Source organism: Paramormyrops kingsleyae, chromosome 17, assembly GCF_048594095.1.
Source record: "Paramormyrops kingsleyae isolate MSU_618 chromosome 17, PKINGS_0.4, whole genome shotgun sequence".
In the NCBI taxonomy this organism is placed as follows: Eukaryota; Metazoa; Chordata; class Actinopteri; order Osteoglossiformes; family Mormyridae; genus Paramormyrops; species Paramormyrops kingsleyae.
The window spans coordinates 24,058,065-24,076,923 of record NC_132813.1 but is presented as its reverse complement, the minus strand read 5'-3'; the positions used below and the strand labels follow the sequence as shown (position 1 = coordinate 24,076,923).

The 18,859-nt window shown below is 40.9% G+C and overlaps 1 protein-coding gene across 5 annotated transcripts in view; it reads right to left on the bottom strand.

The window, feature by feature from the left end:
• The window catches only part of LOC111859712 (clathrin heavy chain 1-like), a 32,853-nt gene extending 20,125 nt beyond the window's left edge, over positions 1-12,728 (bottom strand). For 3 of the 5 annotated variants that reach the window (XR_011983375.1, XR_011983376.1, XM_072701707.1), the window contains exons 1-8: positions 12,390-12,728; positions 9,306-9,513; positions 5,782-6,050; positions 5,319-5,480; positions 4,953-5,066; positions 4,317-4,490; positions 1,586-1,783; positions 1,251-1,451 (exon numbers count right to left, since the gene is read on the bottom strand). Coding sequence is in view for 3 of the 5 variants with exons in the window: in XM_072701707.1 (XP_072557808.1) it covers positions 1,251-1,451; positions 1,586-1,783; positions 4,317-4,490; positions 4,953-5,066; positions 5,319-5,480; positions 5,782-6,050; positions 9,306-9,513; positions 12,390-12,431 (1,368 nt within the window). In the remaining 2 variants the exon portion in view is untranslated. The remainder of the gene's footprint in view (positions 1-1,250; positions 1,452-1,585; positions 1,784-4,316; positions 4,491-4,952; positions 5,067-5,318; positions 5,481-5,781; positions 6,051-9,305; positions 9,514-12,389) is intronic. The other 2 variants (XM_023842665.2, XM_023842667.2) reach the window with 1 other exon arrangement.
• Positions 12,729-18,859: the final 6,131 nt, after the last annotated feature.

The following is an 18,859-nucleotide window of genomic DNA, read 5'->3' as shown; positions in this document are numbered from 1 at the left end:
TTTTAAAATTCTGAAGTACTGAGTATCGTCTTGTAAACTGGACATCTTACTTGGAATGTCCTTCTAAATGTAACTTTCAAATTTTGTGAGAGTTGCGCCTTGTGTTACAAAAATACAAGACACTTAGGTAATGAATGTATTATGTTAATGGTTTGCCGTATCCTTAAACAACTTTTAATCATGAGTCTGAATAGATGATTCTTGTCAAATTTTGTGCAAATTGGGCCAATGGTCAAGGACAAGTTAATCTTCAAATTATTTTTCCATACAATTCAAAGCGGGATATTCAAGATGGAAGACAAAGTATTTGAGATACTTAGTTTCAGCCATATAGGCACATTCAGATGAATGCAGAACTTTGATCCTTGCGTGTAATTCTTGTGATATTTGCCCATTCATAAAACGCTTTACTGCAGCATCAGCTAGAGGAGTATATTTATGAAAATTTAGATCAGACCATTCCACAGAATGTTGTCCTAATTATACCGGTCAAGTTTCATGAAAATTAGGCAGTACCTTCCAAAGATACAAGACATTAACCGACTTAATATAATTTTTTCAAAATGGCAGAATTCCCATGATAGCTGATATCAAATGCTGTTGATCCATACATTAAGTATTACTTAGCAAGAGGACATCTGAATTGTAATTCTAACCCAAAAGTATATTCTACATATACATATTATGCAATTACAGTGCTCCCTAAAGACCTACAGTAACTGTACCAAAATTTGGTATCATCCACAAAATTCTGCACTGGTTCATGCGAATCAGAAGATGCACGTGATTATGTAGACAAATTTTTTTTATTCATAAGATTACTATGGGAAAACCTTTGGACTTATTGAAATTTCTTTAACAAAATCTGAAGATCCTTTTGAAGTTTTGTGTAAATTGAGTGTCTAGGATGAGTTTGCTTTAGAATTAAATTTTTTCAAAATCACAGAGGATCGGAGATCACCTGAATGTGGTTTTTAATGCCATTAGACTGGGTTTGAATGACTCTTCCAGATGGTATGAGGAATTTGATTGTATTTTGTATGGTTCTTGAGAAATTGGCCAAATGAAAAAAAATATATTATAGCACCACCTTGTTGCTTGGACCACTAATTACCAGGAAAAGTGAATTCCTTAACACATGCCACAGTCCAGAAAAATCTGGATGGCCCCTTTGGCTCTAAGATGAAATAATGAAAGAAACTACATGTGAACTAAACATGAACACAAAAACTCCCTCACATCACCGATACCTTGTCCTCTTTCAGCCATTTCTCTAGAAGCTGCTTGCGGCCTTGCTGCAGAACAGGCCTACAAAGCTCCAGAGACTCGAATTTGTTGAGCTGGCCCTGGTCCAGTAAGATGCCGAAATACTGCAGCAAGGGGGACGTCTGGCCAGGCTGGGCTGGGACACTCTGGAAGCGACGGATGGTATCAGGGGTCCGCAGAATACCCTGAAAAAAAGAGAATGTCAGCCTTCCCTCCCTGGGAAACACCACTGTTAGCCTGAATTAGCCTATGGCATGTCATAGAACACTAAATTAAATATTTTCTTACAGATTACAACTGCATGTGACATTTGAGTTACCTTTGGTGCATTAGCTGCCACTTTTGCGGCCTCTGAGTAGCTTCCTCCTGCAAAGAGATTGTTGAATTTGCGTGCGAAGAGCTCCTCAGCCCCAGCCAGGTTGTTGCGGACGGCCATTCGCAGGGCCAAGTCGGAGTTCTGCAGCACGTTGGTGATGTAGGGAATGATGTTCTCCTCCTCCACACACACTGAAAGCACCTGCAAGTGCAAATAACAGTGATAAATACACACAGGCCCAAAATGGGATAGCTTCACTCAGCAAAGAGACGTTAATCAATGGTTGGAAAAAAGAGGGAAAAAAAAATAATAACTTTGAATAGGCTGACAGTACAACAAGCTAAAGGAGTACACAGTCCCAATAACGCCTTAACCCTCTGGAGCCTAGGGGTAGGAAACACACTTTCACTGACTGGAGCATGATCACACATTTCTTCAAATATCATAAACTTAATTCATGACAAATAAATTATTTCTTATATATTTGGTTTGGCAACAAACTCATCTTAATCTTAGTGTACTTTGTAAATATGTCAATTTATGTGAAGTTTGTAATTTGACATTCAAAGTATAGACATTGCAAAATGCAGTTTGGAACACTTGCAGAAACATTATAAAAGTACATAGTAAGCAATGCTGGCAGTTTGTTTTGATCCCAGATATCTGATCACCAAAGTCTTGGCTACATGAAGATGACTAAATGGTGTAGTTGCAACATTCATTTGGATAAATAAATAAGAAAAACCTAACTCATGTAACTATTTCTGGCTCCTTTCATTGAATATGTAGCAACTTTCATGTGTATGAATGAGCCATTGTCACCTGGCCACGTCCCCAACCCCCTTTTATGGCGCTGAAGGGGATGTATCTGGATCGCGTTTCACCGTTGCGCTGTTAATCAAATTACCATGCGAATGCGATTTGAATACGCGCTAATGTGGCTATTTAGAATGTGAATAGCGATCTTCAGGTGAGAGCGGTACTACACGCCCCCGATGAAGGTAAAACAAAGTAAGATGACAAGGTTTACTTTTTTGCCGATTTAACCTAATTAAAAAAACTTTAATACTTCCGACAATGGACATTTTGAAAAGAAGACAGATTACGGATTTATCCAGCGTTTTTTTCATGATTCTACATTAAGATTTCAGCGAGATATAAACTGAAATAGACGCGAAAAGTACGCGATGTCGCCGACGACATACTCGACCCCAGAGAGTTAAGAAAGAGATATACTGTATATGAACAATAACAGGGGTGGCGGTGCAAATGTAACCCAAGGCACCGTGTGTGGAGCTGGCATGCATCCCCGTATTTGTGTGGGTTTTCGCCCACAGTCTAAAAACATGCGGTTAGGTGAGTTGGGGTCTCTGAAGTCCTCCTTGCATGTAAGCCTGTGTCCTGCGACAGCCTGGCATCCTGTCCAAAGTGTCGCTTGCCTTGTGCCCTATGCTACCTGGAATAGGTTCCAGACTCACTGTGACCCTGTAAAGGATCAGCAGTTATGGAAAGAAATGGAGAGATTGGTGAAGATTATCTCAAGGTCTCAAGGATTAGGCTTAATTATGCTTCCCCAGATCTATCACAAGCAGGCCCAGCAGGGGGTGTTTCCACTATGAATGTGCTAAGGATGTGGCACTAGGGAGATTTTACACACAAGGACACTGGCATATCTTTTCCCATTTTGCACCATTATTCAGCCAGAGGGGAAGCCAGGGGTGAAAATGTTATTGATCAGAATAGCAAAGTGAGCACAAATACCAGGGTGAAGTTTAAGGAAACACTGAGAAATATTCTAGAGCCAGACTATCACTAACTATATTGACTCAGCCAACAGGAGTCATTGAGAAGATGGAAGCATTAAGGGTGATCTATTGCTTGGAGTAACATGTAGAGCCCATCAAATAGGTCTATATCCCATTTCAGCACCACTAAATATTTGATGGACATCAGTGGTTCATGGAAGAATTATTTATTACTGGTCAAGATCAGGTGTCCATAAATGAGAGGAGAGACTGCAAGAGCCTTCCTGCTTGTTTACTCAGCTAATCATACTCTTCTGTTTCAATGGAAAATTACCACCAAGTTTACAGTTTTTTCCTTGCAAAACCCATAAATTATTAAAAAAAAAAGCTTATTCTCAATTTCTCCCAGTTTACCTGATCTGAAGATACCAAAACATGAATTAAAAACAAGATAAAGCTACAAATGTGTTGACATGCAATTTTGAAAACAAAGAATTGCTTAATATATAAAAATGATGAGGACATCGTAATGCCTAGTTAGCATCCAGCTAGAAGCATGATAGTAATCAGCAAAGATGTAAGGTGTTAAAAGTGCAACAAGGTAGCCCCCAAAATAGTACTGGAGAGTACATTCATGAGTTCTGGAGCTTGTCTGCCAACATCAGCCAGTAGCCAAGTCAACAGCCAACCTTCTGCATAATGCAAAAGAGTTTCCATACCTGGAGTGCAGTAAACAAACGGTGTTGCACAATGGATGCTGTGACGGACAATCACACAGTCGCAATAAAATGAAAACTAATGTAGCAGAAAGGTTTGATTTGCTATTAAAAGAACTGTATAGGAAATGTATTTCAGCTACTATTCATAACCCAGCAGCTGTGCAACCTGTGACTAATCCTAGGCTTACAGCCACACCACTGCCTTAGAGATATTGCATCCTGCACAGCATGGGTGGTCTGCGAGACAACACAAGGAGCGGAAAATGATACCTGTCCCTTCCTGTTGACTCCAATGATGCCAGCAGTGGCTTCATGGGGAGCCGTGACGAAAATGGTCTCCCCACTGATCCTGTTCATGTAGATACAGGTACCCGTCTCCAGGTCATACAGATGGATGTAACCGTATTTGGTGATGAGAAAGACAACATCCTGCTTGGAACTTATCTAGAGAGATGCAGGGGTATGAAGTGGGAGAAACATTACATTACATTTATTTATTTAGCAGAAGTTTTTTATGCAAAGTGATATAGTACTGGGGGAAGATTTGGGGTTAAGTGTCTCGCTCAAGGGTGAAATCATTCTGTGACCTAGGAATTTGAGCCACTGAGTCTCAAATTACCCAAAAACATGGACATTACATTGTGAGTCTTAAATGGGAGAGAAAAAAGAATTTGTAATCCTCGTTCAGCATATTTTCCTCGAATGTTAACGGTCACTGGGATGCAGGATATCTCGCAAATCACGTCAGCAGCTGAAGCAGTTTAGAGTTTATCTGTAGGAGAAAGTAATATACTGATCTGTGAGATAGAGATGTGATGCCCATGAGAGACAGACCGAGTGCAAAACCAGAGTGCTCAGCGTGCAACACGAAAGAGCTTTGGTTAGATACAAGGAGACCTGCAATACCTGCATGGCAACGGGGAAGTCGTTCTGGGCCTCAGGAGGGAAAAACACATCCACGGCTTTCTTCGGAAAAGGCTGGTTCCCTGTCGGTGGCGTTCCCACTTCAATAATATGTAACTAAGCAAAAATAAAAGTACAAAACGTCTGCAGAACAACACATATACAGAAATTTTCACTATTAGTTAGTTATTTTCAACAGGTATCAGCATCTAGATCGCACACACGCACAAAAACCCTGGCTTTTCTTCCTTATTCGTGGATCATCACATATATTATAGCTTTAATATAACTGATGAAGAAAATCAAGATCATTTCCAGGGTCATTTACCCCAGAGGCCCCCCACTGTGCCATCCCCCTCATAATCATACCTTCCCCCCAGCTTGACCTCGAACAGCAAAGCAGAAGAGAGTGGACTCCTCTGCATTGCCCTCCATTTTAAACTGAGCAAAGCTAGCAGCATGGCCCTCTATGGGTTGGGAGACCTTCCTGTCCACAGAGTACAACTGCATGGCACCAACGACACGGTTTTGCTAAAAAGCAAAAGGAACTCATTAAATTCATTAAATAACAAACCAAAGGAGACAGACCTGTATATATGGCAACATTATGAGATGGAGCTGCTTTTCAAGAGAAGTTGTGGTGAATGTTTTCAGAATTAATCACTACTATACAAAAGACCAGCAGAATAACATTTTGGTGCTTGGTGTTTGTGTTTCATACACTGAATAATTTTATAATGTGTTGATTGATAAATCTTCCATTTTGACTGAATGCATACTTGCCACAAAAATACTTTGCCACACTCTAAACGGAGATCACAGCCCACTATACCTGTGCAGAAATGCCAATCAAAAGCAGCCACTTCTGCTTGGCATCGGTGCGATAGTTGATGATCTGACAGCCTGCCAGACTGGAATGCCGGTCAAAAACTTTGAGTGGTTGCGACTCGCCCTCCATGCCCCAGTGGTAGACCGCGTTGTCTGTGACTAGCGCCACTGTGTTGAGGGAGATCCACTTCCAGAAGGTGACATCTTCAGTCATGGTGTGGGCCTTCATCTTGCTCTTCATTTCGATGTTGAAGATCTGAAGGGTTTTTGCCGCTGTGAATAACACGAAAGCAAGAGTTAAAAAAGACAGATTGGAAAAACAGTCATTAACTTTTTTCCACAGTGCATTAGGCAAGATAAAGACAAAGACCTTAGAGGTAAGAAGAAAAATGCAGAAAACACCAGCACAGAATCATAGAAAATCCCTGCCATTGGACAGGGTGGATTTTTTGCTATGGTCAATCACTATAGAGGACATAGACCATACCATCACTATATAAACATTATACATTTATTAAGTATAAAAACCGATACAGTAGTAATGATAAACATCAGTGACTTCTGTGATCATCTCCGAGATCTTGTAGGAGAATTGGCTGTTTCACATTATCTCATTAGAGAGAATGAATTAAAATACAATTATCCTTTACCACAAGTTTGATCTTAGGACAAATCTGGCCAATTTATCAATTATAAAGATGAGAAATTTGTGCTACCACTTCCAATACAAATGTAATCTTAATGCACAATTGCAGCAAACTGCAATGAAATAAACTCATCCAGAACCAGCAGGAAAGCCCAAACGTGGAATTACACAAAGCTCACAGATTATATCAAGAGCTTAAACCCCCACACACAGGCAAAAACATGCAACGCCCACGCTGATAAGGGTAAAACACACACCAGTCTTTTAAAATCTAGAGAGATTCATATCAAAATAATAAAAAAACACTAATATATATTTTCAATGTCTTGACAAAGAGATGATAATAATCACGGGTAAGTCAGTAAATTTAAACTTGACAGGAAATCTCAGGCTTAAAGGCTGGCGGTCTGCAGATGGCAAGCTGAATGAACGGACAGAGAGATGCATCAGTGGTAAGGTAAGGCACCACTGGTTGACCACAGAGAATTAAATGAGAGCAACACACATAATGAAAGCAAGATATCCAGGCACACACAGGTACACAACTGGAAGTCAGGAAAAAAAAACAATATTTGCTACGATTTACAATGGGAGGGGAGAAAAGGTTTGTTGTATGAAGCTTGGTGGCCACACATGGAGGAAGAGTGAGACAAAGAGAAAATTGACAGGACCCAAGAAATTAAGCTTACAATTATACATAAACAACGTAAGCAAAGCAGGCTACAAATCCCACCACAAGAGTAATAATATTGGAATCACTAATTACCCATTGAGGGCAAACAGAGACGGCTACAGAAGCACGAGGATTTAGACAGCTTAGATGGCACTCAAACAGCAAACATACCAAAGTAGAAAAGAACAAAAAAGGTGCAAAATAAAAAACTGCATATACCAGCTACATTTTTTAGTTTCTGGAAATCCAAAAAGTTAACTGGTGTTTTTTCCTTGAGAAATACCTGTATGTCATTCAGAAAAGCAGTAAATATGATCACAACTGTTTTGCTTTATGGCTGAATAAGTACAGAACACAGGACTAAATATATGATAAGTTAAAGCATACAGGTGAATTTAAACTGCTTTCACAGTCCTGAATGCCTTCAGTCGCCAGCCGCATCATAACACATGACCGGCTTCTTTTATCTAGTGAAAAGTGACACCTTGTTTCAATTGCTAAATTATTCACGCAATATCAGTACAATAAAAGGGAAGGGCAACAGAAACACCAAAATTGAAAAAAACAAAACCAACTTAAACTCATTCCATTCCTATTGAAAAATATGCCAAATCACTTTGTTCAAGTTAAATACCAAAGTTATTTCCTGCTGAGTTACCATATTTAAATGGCCCTAAACTCTGCTACAGTTGCAAAAAAAAAACTGCAATGAGCTAGAGCAAAGTAAAAGATACACATTCCCATCAACTGTAATATATGTCATATCAGGTGCTAATAGAGGAGAATGGTGGTTTGGGCCACATATGGTGACAAGCAGGAAGTCCAGCTATATTTTAATTTTTCAACTATTTAATCAAACATTTGATTAAAACTGAATCCTTACAAGTACCTTGCAGTAAATAAACAAACCAGTATTTTATCTGAGAACGACCATTAGAGATTACCCAGAATACTGGCCTGTGTGTTTGTGCTGTTGAGGCTACTGTTTGTGAAAACAATAGAATGGCCTCACATGAATTGAGTCATGCACTGAAGTGCCAAGAACAAGATAGAAGATCACACTGGTTCAAGGGGAAATAGGTTATCGAAACAGCTAACATTCATACAGTCAAGATTTTCATAACTGCTGGAGGAATATATTTACTCTGACAAGATATAACATAGGCAGCCCTCTATTAAACTGCCTTCTAATTAAATTAGCCTTCATTGAGCCCTTGATGGAATCATGCACCATCAATTACAAAAAACCCAAATATATTTGTTTAACTATAATTAAAATAGTAAATCAAAATTAGAAAAAACTTTAGGTAAAACACCTGTGTTTAAACAGTTATTCCATTAAATTTTTCAAAGATTTTTCATGATAACAGGTACTTTATAATGAGTGAGTCCTTAACTGACAATAAACACAACTTACACACACATTCATCCAATCAAGACTTATCAGTCAACAGCACAGCGGCAAGAAAAAGTCTGAATAGATGGAAAAAATGCCAGGACTATGATGGACAATCCTGGTTTGCATGATATTACTATCCAAAGATAGCACTAAATATATTTGTAGCTATCAAAGTATATAGAAAGTTATCAAGGTAATTTTATTAACTCTTCATGTGAGGTATCACAGTCAAAATAAAAAGACACCAGGGCCCCTCCTGGAATTAAAACCTTCAATCACACACACACACACACACACACACACACACACACACACACACACACACACACACACACACACACGTGCAAACACACACACTATCCAAAAAGTGTTCTCAAAGACCATTCAGCACAAGATTGTAACTTCCACAATTTGTGAAAAGTAAATGTTAACTCACCGTCTGCATACATAAGAAAGCCATAAAAAAAAAACAAACAAAAAAGAAATAAATTGTCATGGTACAATTTTAAAACATATATTCATAATATTCCTAATATTAAAAAAACACAGGAATGCACAACAACTTAGAAGACAGACCAATATTAAAAAATTAGGATAAATATCAATTACATTAAATAAAACTGTGTAATAATTTAACAAATGCTGATAGATCCATCTATATAGCATGACTGTAAACTACTGAACGTTGTATTATTTTGGAAACTTTGGAAGAACAAAAATCACAAAACCAACTGTACAAAACTGATAAGATCAGGGGTTACATAAGGAGAAGAATGTAACTCTCCTTTTCTTCTGTGCCGCCTCTCCTACCTTTGAGGGCGATGACTTTGCTGGCGGGGTTCATAATGGCGCTATCAGCAGAGATTGGTCTGCGAATAGGGTTGTTTGGGTCGTTCATGTCAATAATCACCACCTGCGCTTGCTCGCCAACCTTCTCCCGGATGCAGATGAACTTGTCCGACTCCATGGTCAGAGTGCTGAATCCAATGTTGGCTGGATTTATACCCAGATTTTGGAGCTGCAAGGAAAATAATAAAAATTGTAAAATAAGAAATGGAAAAGTCCAAATTTGCAGAGCTGAGAAGTGAGTGGAAAGCTGCTTCCTAAAACATTTACATTTCAGCAATGTCATAAACAACAACATAACCGCTGAAACCCAGCACACAAAAATAGGTGCTACTGTAAAGCTCCACGGAATCCTGAAGGAAATATAAAAAGGTTAAGAACATAAGTTCAGTTAATGAAGAAACATTCAAAGGCAAATTAAAGAACAATAACCAACAGCAGCGCAACCATTCACACAGAGGTTATCTTAACATTATACTAACCAGGGGAAATCTGGACACACACTCCACCAAGATTCAAACAATTTCGATGCAATTGTGACCTTAAGTAAATGAACTCAAAATATACTAGCGGGAATTTACTTAAAATGTAAAACCTACACTGCCTTTTCCTTTGCCATATATTTATGCAAATCCTTACTATTGAAATATTAATATCTAATATCTAATTAATATTAATATCTAATATCTTATTTAAAATGTTTCAGAAACAAGACACATAGCCATATAATGCATGAAATTAAAATACAGTGAATAATACAATTCCAGTAGATCATCATACAGCTGTATCACAAACATGCTTATCATGCTGCATACTGTACCACTGCCAACAATTCACACCCATACTGCATACTGTGTAGTCGACTTTTTACAATTTTTGCATTTTTTAGGAATGCATTAATAACAGTGATAAAGTACTAATACTGTGCATTAAAAATGTGTGCCGTCTAAATTGAAAGTGCCATGTGGCTAAACTGCCTGTCAGAAATTGGAAGGCAGAGAACCCAGAGGAACCCCAATAAAAACATAGAGGTTACACACAGACAAGGGGAGCATCCAAAGCTGAAACCAACAATAATTAGGACATACTGCTAGCATCTTCCAAGCTGAAAGTTTATGAAAAAAAAATGTGCCAATGGGAAAAACTTTGGACAAATATATTCCAGAGCGTCAGCTTTTGATGTGCATCATGTATAAGAATGTTCTGCCAAATAGCTAAAAAGAAATTAGATGGAGTATAAATTTGCTTTATTTGTTGTTGGCCATGAGCATTAAGGGTTAACGGTAATTAAGTAAACACATACATCATTTATCTGATACTTTTATTCAACAAAAGTTCACTCATGCCCTTGAACACTATATAAATTTCTTCCCCCATAATGACAACTTCTTCAAGGTATATACCTTTTTCAGTCTTTTATATGAGGCTCTTTATATATTTTCAAGTCTGTCACACACTATATTTACAATGTGAAATATTTAAGCATGCATCGCTGCTCAGCATAGCAAATATACTTAACTAGAAAAAAAGCTTGGATGACATCTATGATGAAGAAGTCAGACTAATACATGCATTATTAATAAGTAGCTTTCAGTGACCCAGAAAAAATAATTAGGAACACCTGTCCATCAGCTGTGACCTATGGTCCAAGAGGACTACAGGAATCACATTAGATCACATTCAACTTTATGGTTATTGTGCTGAGTACAGTGACAGAGTCAATGAAATACAGGGAGCCAGCAATCAGACCCTTATAATCTTACAACCCCCACAAGCATTTCTATGGGTTACTCATATTTGTTTACAATTCTAGGGGCATTTACCTGCTTTTATACATCCCAGCCACAACAGGATATGCTCAAATAATGTACTTCAACAAATGACAGTAACGGTACTGTTTCTTCCATCCATCCATCTTCTATACCTGCTTGTCCTATGCAAGGTCGAAGGGGCTCCAGAGCCTAGTCCAGAAGCTGCCGACGCAAGGCAGGGAATAACCCAGGATGGGGTACCAACCCATCAAGGGGGCACGCGCACACACACAAATTTAATTCCCATTAACACACACACTTCACACCTATCGATAATATGGCAACTTTATAAATTGTACTTTTCTTTGTATTACGTATTCCCTTTTGAGCACAATCCAGGGGGCAACTACGCAGAGCGTATGGCTGTATATGCGACAAAACTTTGAATGGTTAAGTAAACCTACTTTTCTACATTAGAAATGGTCATACGATGTTAACGTTTAACGTGTTAGAAATTAGACGTTTATTCATTGATTCCATGCGTGTACTATCTGAGAGTAATAACAACGCTATACACTCGGGTATTTCTTAAAGAATATACGCCAGCAAGAATAACTTTCCGGGCTAATAAACATCGCCCATCAAACAGCGTTTGGGTGACGTATTAATAAACTACGAGGATACTGCATGGTGGTAGACACAGACAAAATCTAATGCAATCAAGCCGGATTTCTAAAAATAACCATACTTAAGCCTTAAGCGCAGCATTATAAAAATATAATAAAGCGGCCTGGCTGACGGTGACTTTGACAGCGAAAGCATCTCCCCCCTTCGCCAGCTGAGCATCCGCTTATCTTCGTATTTACCTGAGACCTCGCATTACGTTCAATTAAAGTAGCATTTAAAAGATTAAATAAGCCAAATGGCTATTTTATTAGTACTTCACTAATTTGAAATACACAATCCTAGCTATTTAATAACTAGTTAAGCCTAAAATTTAAAAAAAATAAATGTAAAATCCAGTTCCGATCTTTTAGCCCCTAACACATGAGACATGACACCAACATATAACACTGGAAATGATAGTTTATAGTTCATCTGTCGAGCTGATCTGTTCCAGCATCATAGCAACGGTGATGCTGGGCGAGCGATCCGAGTTGCCAGCTAACCCGCCGGCTGCTAACAAATAAGGCCGGGAGAGAGGTCATTCATTTACAGCAATGAACCAGCTTCCTCGTACCGATGGGCTTTCTACCAAAAACCCTCCCCAGTATGTCAATTTTCCTCCCCATAATACCTGCAGGTGCTCCTGGAATCGGATAGGCAGGATCTGAGCCATGATGGTTCCTCTCTCCTCCTTGTCCCAGTTCTCCTAGATAACCGCTACTGCTTCGTTTTTCGTCAGATGGGATCCAAGAAGCTAAAGAAGCAAGAGAGTCTGAAGAATGGAAGACGGGGGGTTCAAATCTGGTTAAGATGGTGGAAAAAAATATCTTGCTAACTGGCGCGCTAAACTCCCCGCAGGTTGATGTTTCCCCTGAATGAAGATCAGCGGCCCCACCACTGAACTCCGAAAGCCCGCAATGGCGGCGGAGACACAGTAGAAGGGTACAATGCGGAAAGAGCTCCGGCCCTCCGAGGAGGCGGAGGGATACGGCTCCCTTAACGGCGCCTGCACCAAATCAGAGGACGCATATAGGTGCATTTTAGTAATGCCCTTCTGTCACGACCAAGGGATTTTGCAAGATCTTTGAAAATATTTGAAATTGAATAATAGTGAATTAATCTGAAAGAACGTATGCTGACCCCAAGGGCGACTGAAGCTTTAGCCTCTCCTATACAGAGAAACATTCCTTTTTGTTCATTTTTTTGCGATTTATAATTTAGTATAACTTTTAGGCTGGATGTAACCCTAATTTGAAATTCGACTGGTCCGTCCCTATACGGGACACGATATGCCTGGGACTATTTCTTTGCTATTCGTGGTGGTATATTGACGTCAGTGCTTGTTTGACAGTTTGAGGCATGATGCGGGATTTGCTGCGGAGACGCTGCTTAGGGCATCGCTCTGTTATTGGGACTTGGTTGAAGACAGCTTCAAATTTGATAAGCGTTTGCAATCAGAAGTTAAATGTTAGTAGCTATATATACATTTTGTTTACCTCCTGATGTTATAACAAATTTCATGTTGTTTTTGTGAACATACTCCTTCGTCACCCTTTGCAAACAGGTTTCTGTCTCAACTTAAACACTTAAGCCTAGTTCATCTACACTTGTCCGCGTGCTCTTACGGTCCGCGCACGATTGTGCGCGCGGAATCTTGTACGTAAAAACATTCCTGACAATATACAACAGGGTTCATAACCCGGGTTCACATCACATACATGGCCATGTCACTTTCCCATGATCTCGCGACAGGTTTAGTATTATCCTCATGGATAAATGCATCAGATTTTACTTTGATCGTGGACTGTCCCAATCAGAATCACAATCAAAAGACTTTATTAATCCCGGGGGAAATTGCTCAAATTGCGACTGCACAATCACATATAAACACGAAGACAAGAACAATACAAGTATAAAAATAGGAATGAAGTTTAAAACAAATGACGGCACTGTTAACCATTCTAATAAATAAAATAAAAATAAGATCTCTGTACAGGAATCTAAAGTACCTTTGTCCAAAAGTTACAGGAAAAGTAAACGTGTATTTTGCAAAGTAAAGTAAAAGTATATTCCACGAATATTAAATGGTTATATTGCACTTGTTTGTAAAGACTTCAAACTGTGGGAAAAAGTCGAGATATATTGCACCGAATGAAGGATACGAGGAAATAACACTGTCCGTTGGTGCTAGAAAATTGTCATATTAGCGTTCGTCATTTGAGAAGGAACCTCAAAAATTTGCAACTGTGCCGTCGGTGAAGTTATAGTGAGCCTGAACGAGTAGTCAGTCTCATTACCAACCAACTGGTGATTCCGGGACGTCTCCATGGTTACCGGGTGATGTTTGAAAGATGTCGGCTTAAAAAAATAAGAAAAACATAAGTCGTGATCTCGTGATAACGACTTTGGTTATGTCGAGATCACAAGAAAAATAAGTCATGATCTCGAGATAACCATCCATCCATCCATCCATCATCTGCCGCTTGTCCGGGGTTCGGGTCGCGTGGGCAGCAGCTTCAGGAGAGGCACCCAGACCTCCCTCTCCCCAGCTACCTCTACCAGCTCCTCGGGGGGGACACCGAGGCGTTCCCAGGCCAGCCGAGAGATATAATCCCTCCAGCGAGTCCTGGGCCTGCCCCGGGGCCTCCTCCCTGTAGGACATGCACGGAAAACCTCTCCGGGTAGCCGCCCAGGAGGCATTCGCACCAGATGTCCAAACCACCTCAATTGGCTCCTTTCGACGTGAAGAAGCAGCGGTTCTACTCTGAGGCCCTCCTGGATATCCGAACTTCTCACCCTATCCCTAAGGGAAAGCCCAGACACCCTGCGGAGAAACCTCATTTCGGCCGCCTGTATTCGCGATCTCATTCTTTCGGTCATTACCCATAGCTCATGACCATAGGTGAGGGTAGGGACAAAGATGGACCAATAGATCGAGAGCTTTGCTTTTTGGCTCAGTTCTTTCTTAGCCACGACGGACCGGTTAAGCGCCTGCAAAACTGTAGACGCCGCTCCGATTCGTCTATCCAGCTCCCGATCCCGCCTACCCTCACTCATGAACAAGACCCTGAGATACTTAAACTCCTCCACTTCAGGCAGTACGTCTTCCCCGACCCGAAGAGGGCAAACCACCCGTTTCCGGCTGAGAACCATGGTCTCGGACTTGGAGGTGCTAATCCTCATCCCTGCCGCTTCGCACTCGGCTGCGAACCACCCCAGTGCATGCTGGAGATCCCCAGCAGATGAAGCCAACAGGACGACATCGTCTGCAAAAAGCAGCGAGGCAATCCTGAGGCCACCAAACTGGACACCCTCAACACCCTGGCTGCGCCTAGAAATCCTGTCCATAAATATTATAAACAGGACCGATGACAAAGGGCAGCCCTGGCGGAGCCCAACCCGCACCGGGAACACGTCCGACTTATTACCGGCAATGCGGACCAAGCTTCTGCTCCGTTCGTACAGGGACCGAATCGCCCACAATAGCGGACCCCGGACCCCATACTCCCGAAGCACCCCCCACAGAGCACCTCGGGGAACCCGGTCGTAAGCCTTTTCCAAATCCACAAAACACATGTAGACCGGATAGGCAAACTCCCAGGCCCCCTCCAGTACCCTTGCAAGGGTATAAAGCTGGTCCAGTGTTCCACGGCCAGGACGAAAACCACATTGTTCCTCCTGAATCCGAGATTCGACTATCGATCTCACCCTCCTCTCCAGTACCCCGGAATAGACTTTCCCAGGGAGGCTGAGAAGTGTGATCCCCCTGTAGTTGGAACACACCCTCCGGTCCCCTTTCTTAAATAAGGGGACCACCACCCCGGTCTGCCAATCCAGCGGCACCGTCCCTGACCTCCACGCACTGTTGAGAAGGCGTGTCAGCCACGACAGCCCCACAACATCCAGAGCCTTCAGGTACTCCGGGCGGATCTCGTCCACCCCCGGGGCCCGGCCGCCACAGAGCTCTTTAGCCACCCTGGCCACCTCAGCCCCAGTGATGGGCAAGCCCCCCCCCAGCACCCTCGGGCTCTGCGCCCCCAGATGTCTCAAAGGCAGTGTGCGTAGATGTATCTGAGGCAGGGTTGAGGAGGTCCTCAAAGTATTCTTTCCACCTCCGGATGATGTCCCCAGGTGAGGTCAACAGCCCCCCCCCCCCCCCCACTATAAATAGTAGGAACCAGGAGCTGCTTCCCCCTCCTGATATTCCGGATGGTTTGCCAGAACCTGGTATCTCGAGATAACGAAAAGGGAAAAAAAAAGTTTATGAATGTACTCTACAGACTTCCGTATTCTCCAGTTGCCAGTCTGTAACACAGTTATTTCCCTGCTGAAACATACCTACCAAATCCGACAATTAGCTGATGAACTGCATAAGGTAGCCTATATTTAAAGAGGGAAATCTGCAAACTGTGTTGCAGACTGGTCCTCCAAGACCAGAATTGGGGAACCCTAACATAAAAACATTTAAAGTCACATAAGTAAGAACGTAAAAAGGTAAAAAGATATTGCACAAAGTGAAACTGGATTATTGTTGCTATATTAATACAATGTGGTGTGTTGTCTGTATATTACTCTAGTCTGTAAGTAATATGAATGAATGAAAGTGTTCAGTTCTGGGAAAGAAGCTTTTCTTCAGTCTGTTTGATAGCTTTGAATCTCTTGCCTGATGGCAAGGAGACAAAGAAACTGTGCCCTGGGTGGGTTGGGTCCTTTCTGATGTTTTTAGCCTTCTTGCACAGGTACATGCCTGTCAAGTTTTAGATTTGAAAATAAGGGAAATTTTCCGGCTCCCGCCGCGAGCCACCCCAACCAAGCTCCAGTATCCCTTACATTTTAAGACAGGTGTACAAGAAATATAAAATAACCACTTGTCATTTACATTTTATTTTCATTACACATTTTATTTTAATTTCTCATGTTCACTCGTGGCTCTCTGGCATTCACTAATGACTTATTATACAGATTTGTTGCAGACTTTTTATCCATGTTGAAGTCGTCACAGAAGGTGAAAGTAACGTTGTTTTTCGCACACAGCATTACCATTTTAACCTCCGCATTTATGACCTGGTTAATGTTGTAAATGACCTGCAGGTGGCAGTTTTCGCGAGACTACTGACAGTTCAGTTTGGAGAGGCAGAGGAATTTTTTTTAAATGATATTATAATACGGGAGATTTACGGGAAAATACTAATACGGGAGGATGGCGGGAAAGAGGGGTAAAATACGGTAGTTTCCCAGCCAAAACGGGAGACTTGACAGCTATGCACAGGTGGCTACCATGCACAATTTCAATTTCTAAAGCTCAGTTCTTATGATTTTCTGAGCAGTTCTTGCCACTCGGGCCAAGTCCTTTCTGTCTTCAGAGGTGCAGCTGGCGCAGCTCCCTATGGGTTCCGTAAAAAGTTGACCAGGAGCTGTGGGGGGAGTCCAGTTTGTTTGAGTTTCTTTAAGAAGAGCCTCTGTTGAGCTTCCTTCAAAAGGTGGGAGGTTTTAAAGGACCACAAAAAGTCATCTGTTATGTGAACTCCCAAGAGTCCCCAGGTCGTCAGTTATGTGTTCACCCTCTCCACCTTTTCACCATTTATATGGAGAGAGGAATGGGAGGTCTTCTTGGGTCTCCGACATCCAAAATGATCTCCTTGGTTTTAGTGGTGTTCAGGACCAGATTGTTGTACATGCACCACTCAACCAGATGTTGGACCTCTTCCCTGTACCACAGGCATGAGTCCCATTATAGTAGAGTCATCAGTGAACTTCACTACAGCGTTAGACTAATGTGTGGGGGTGCAATCATGGGTGTATTGCAACAAACACAGATACAATAAGTATAGTCAAATGGATAGATTTTTATGCCATCTTTTAAGTGTTTGAAACTTGCTACTAGACTTGGGTACTATTGAGGTATTACAGCATATCTCAGAATTTTGAAATACACCCCCCTATCCTGTGCACAACCAAAAGTGAAGTAGGAATTGGCTTTTATGTCACTTTTCCATGTGCACAGGGTGAATTTTGAATTGTGCATGTAACCCAGATTTTTACATCAAGCTGACATCATGAGCCTCAGTGCATGTAGACTGCACATATGCAAGGAAATTGATTATGTGTTTCTAGTAGGTGGCACCATGCACTGACTTTCACAGAGTAGAGGTCAACCAACAGAGAGTAGAGTAAGAATAATTGTTGTTGTTGTAGTAGTTAGCAATTCATTCCATCAGCTAGTTTTAGTGCACGGTGAAGTGTATGTTTATAAATACATAACATTTTATTGTATCTTATATACAACTAACATTCAGCATTTTTTTAATTAATGACTTTTTCGATTCCAATATACAGTACAGTATTTGTTGTGTAGAATCTAAATTACAAGTGTGTACACCCACATATAATAGGTACAAAAGGGCCTGTCAGTTTTTCACACACAGTATCATCATGGCATATTTATATATGTGCAGCCAAATACTAAGGGAGCAAGTATTTAGAGATCACAATGATTAGTTTTCCAAATGATTTGTGGCTTATCAGTCATTTTATAACAGCAAGAGCAATTCTGAAGTGTGATGATTTGGCCCTGGTCCTTGAACCATCATGCTGTTTATGTCCATCTTTAAGTACAGACAGCACTTGGACTTTTAGCAACAGGAACATACCACATATCAACGAGAACTGGCTGACCGATCAGGGATTTCCCAGCCATTCACTCCCCCAATAAACAGACCTTTGTATTTAAATTATTTAAGCTGTGCCCCCCAGTCTGAAACTCTCTATGCCATTGATCCCAGCCCATTATTCTTTAAGTTATGGCAGGTATTAACTAACTGTCAAGACAGAATATGAAGCTTCCTTAGTGCAAATGTACAGGCAAACATCACAATGCAATTTGCAGCAATGTCTGGCTTTCCTAATGTCAGTGCTATGACTGCATACACATTGCAATAAAAGCTCCATCAGTGAATAAAGCTGCTTTTGTGAACAGAAAGCAGTTTCATTCCATCAACGTGCAACTCATCTTTGACTTCAATACTAAGAAACTACAATGTAGGACATTTTTATATACGAGAGGTATGCCTTTTCGTACATGCACTATATGTACAGTGGTAC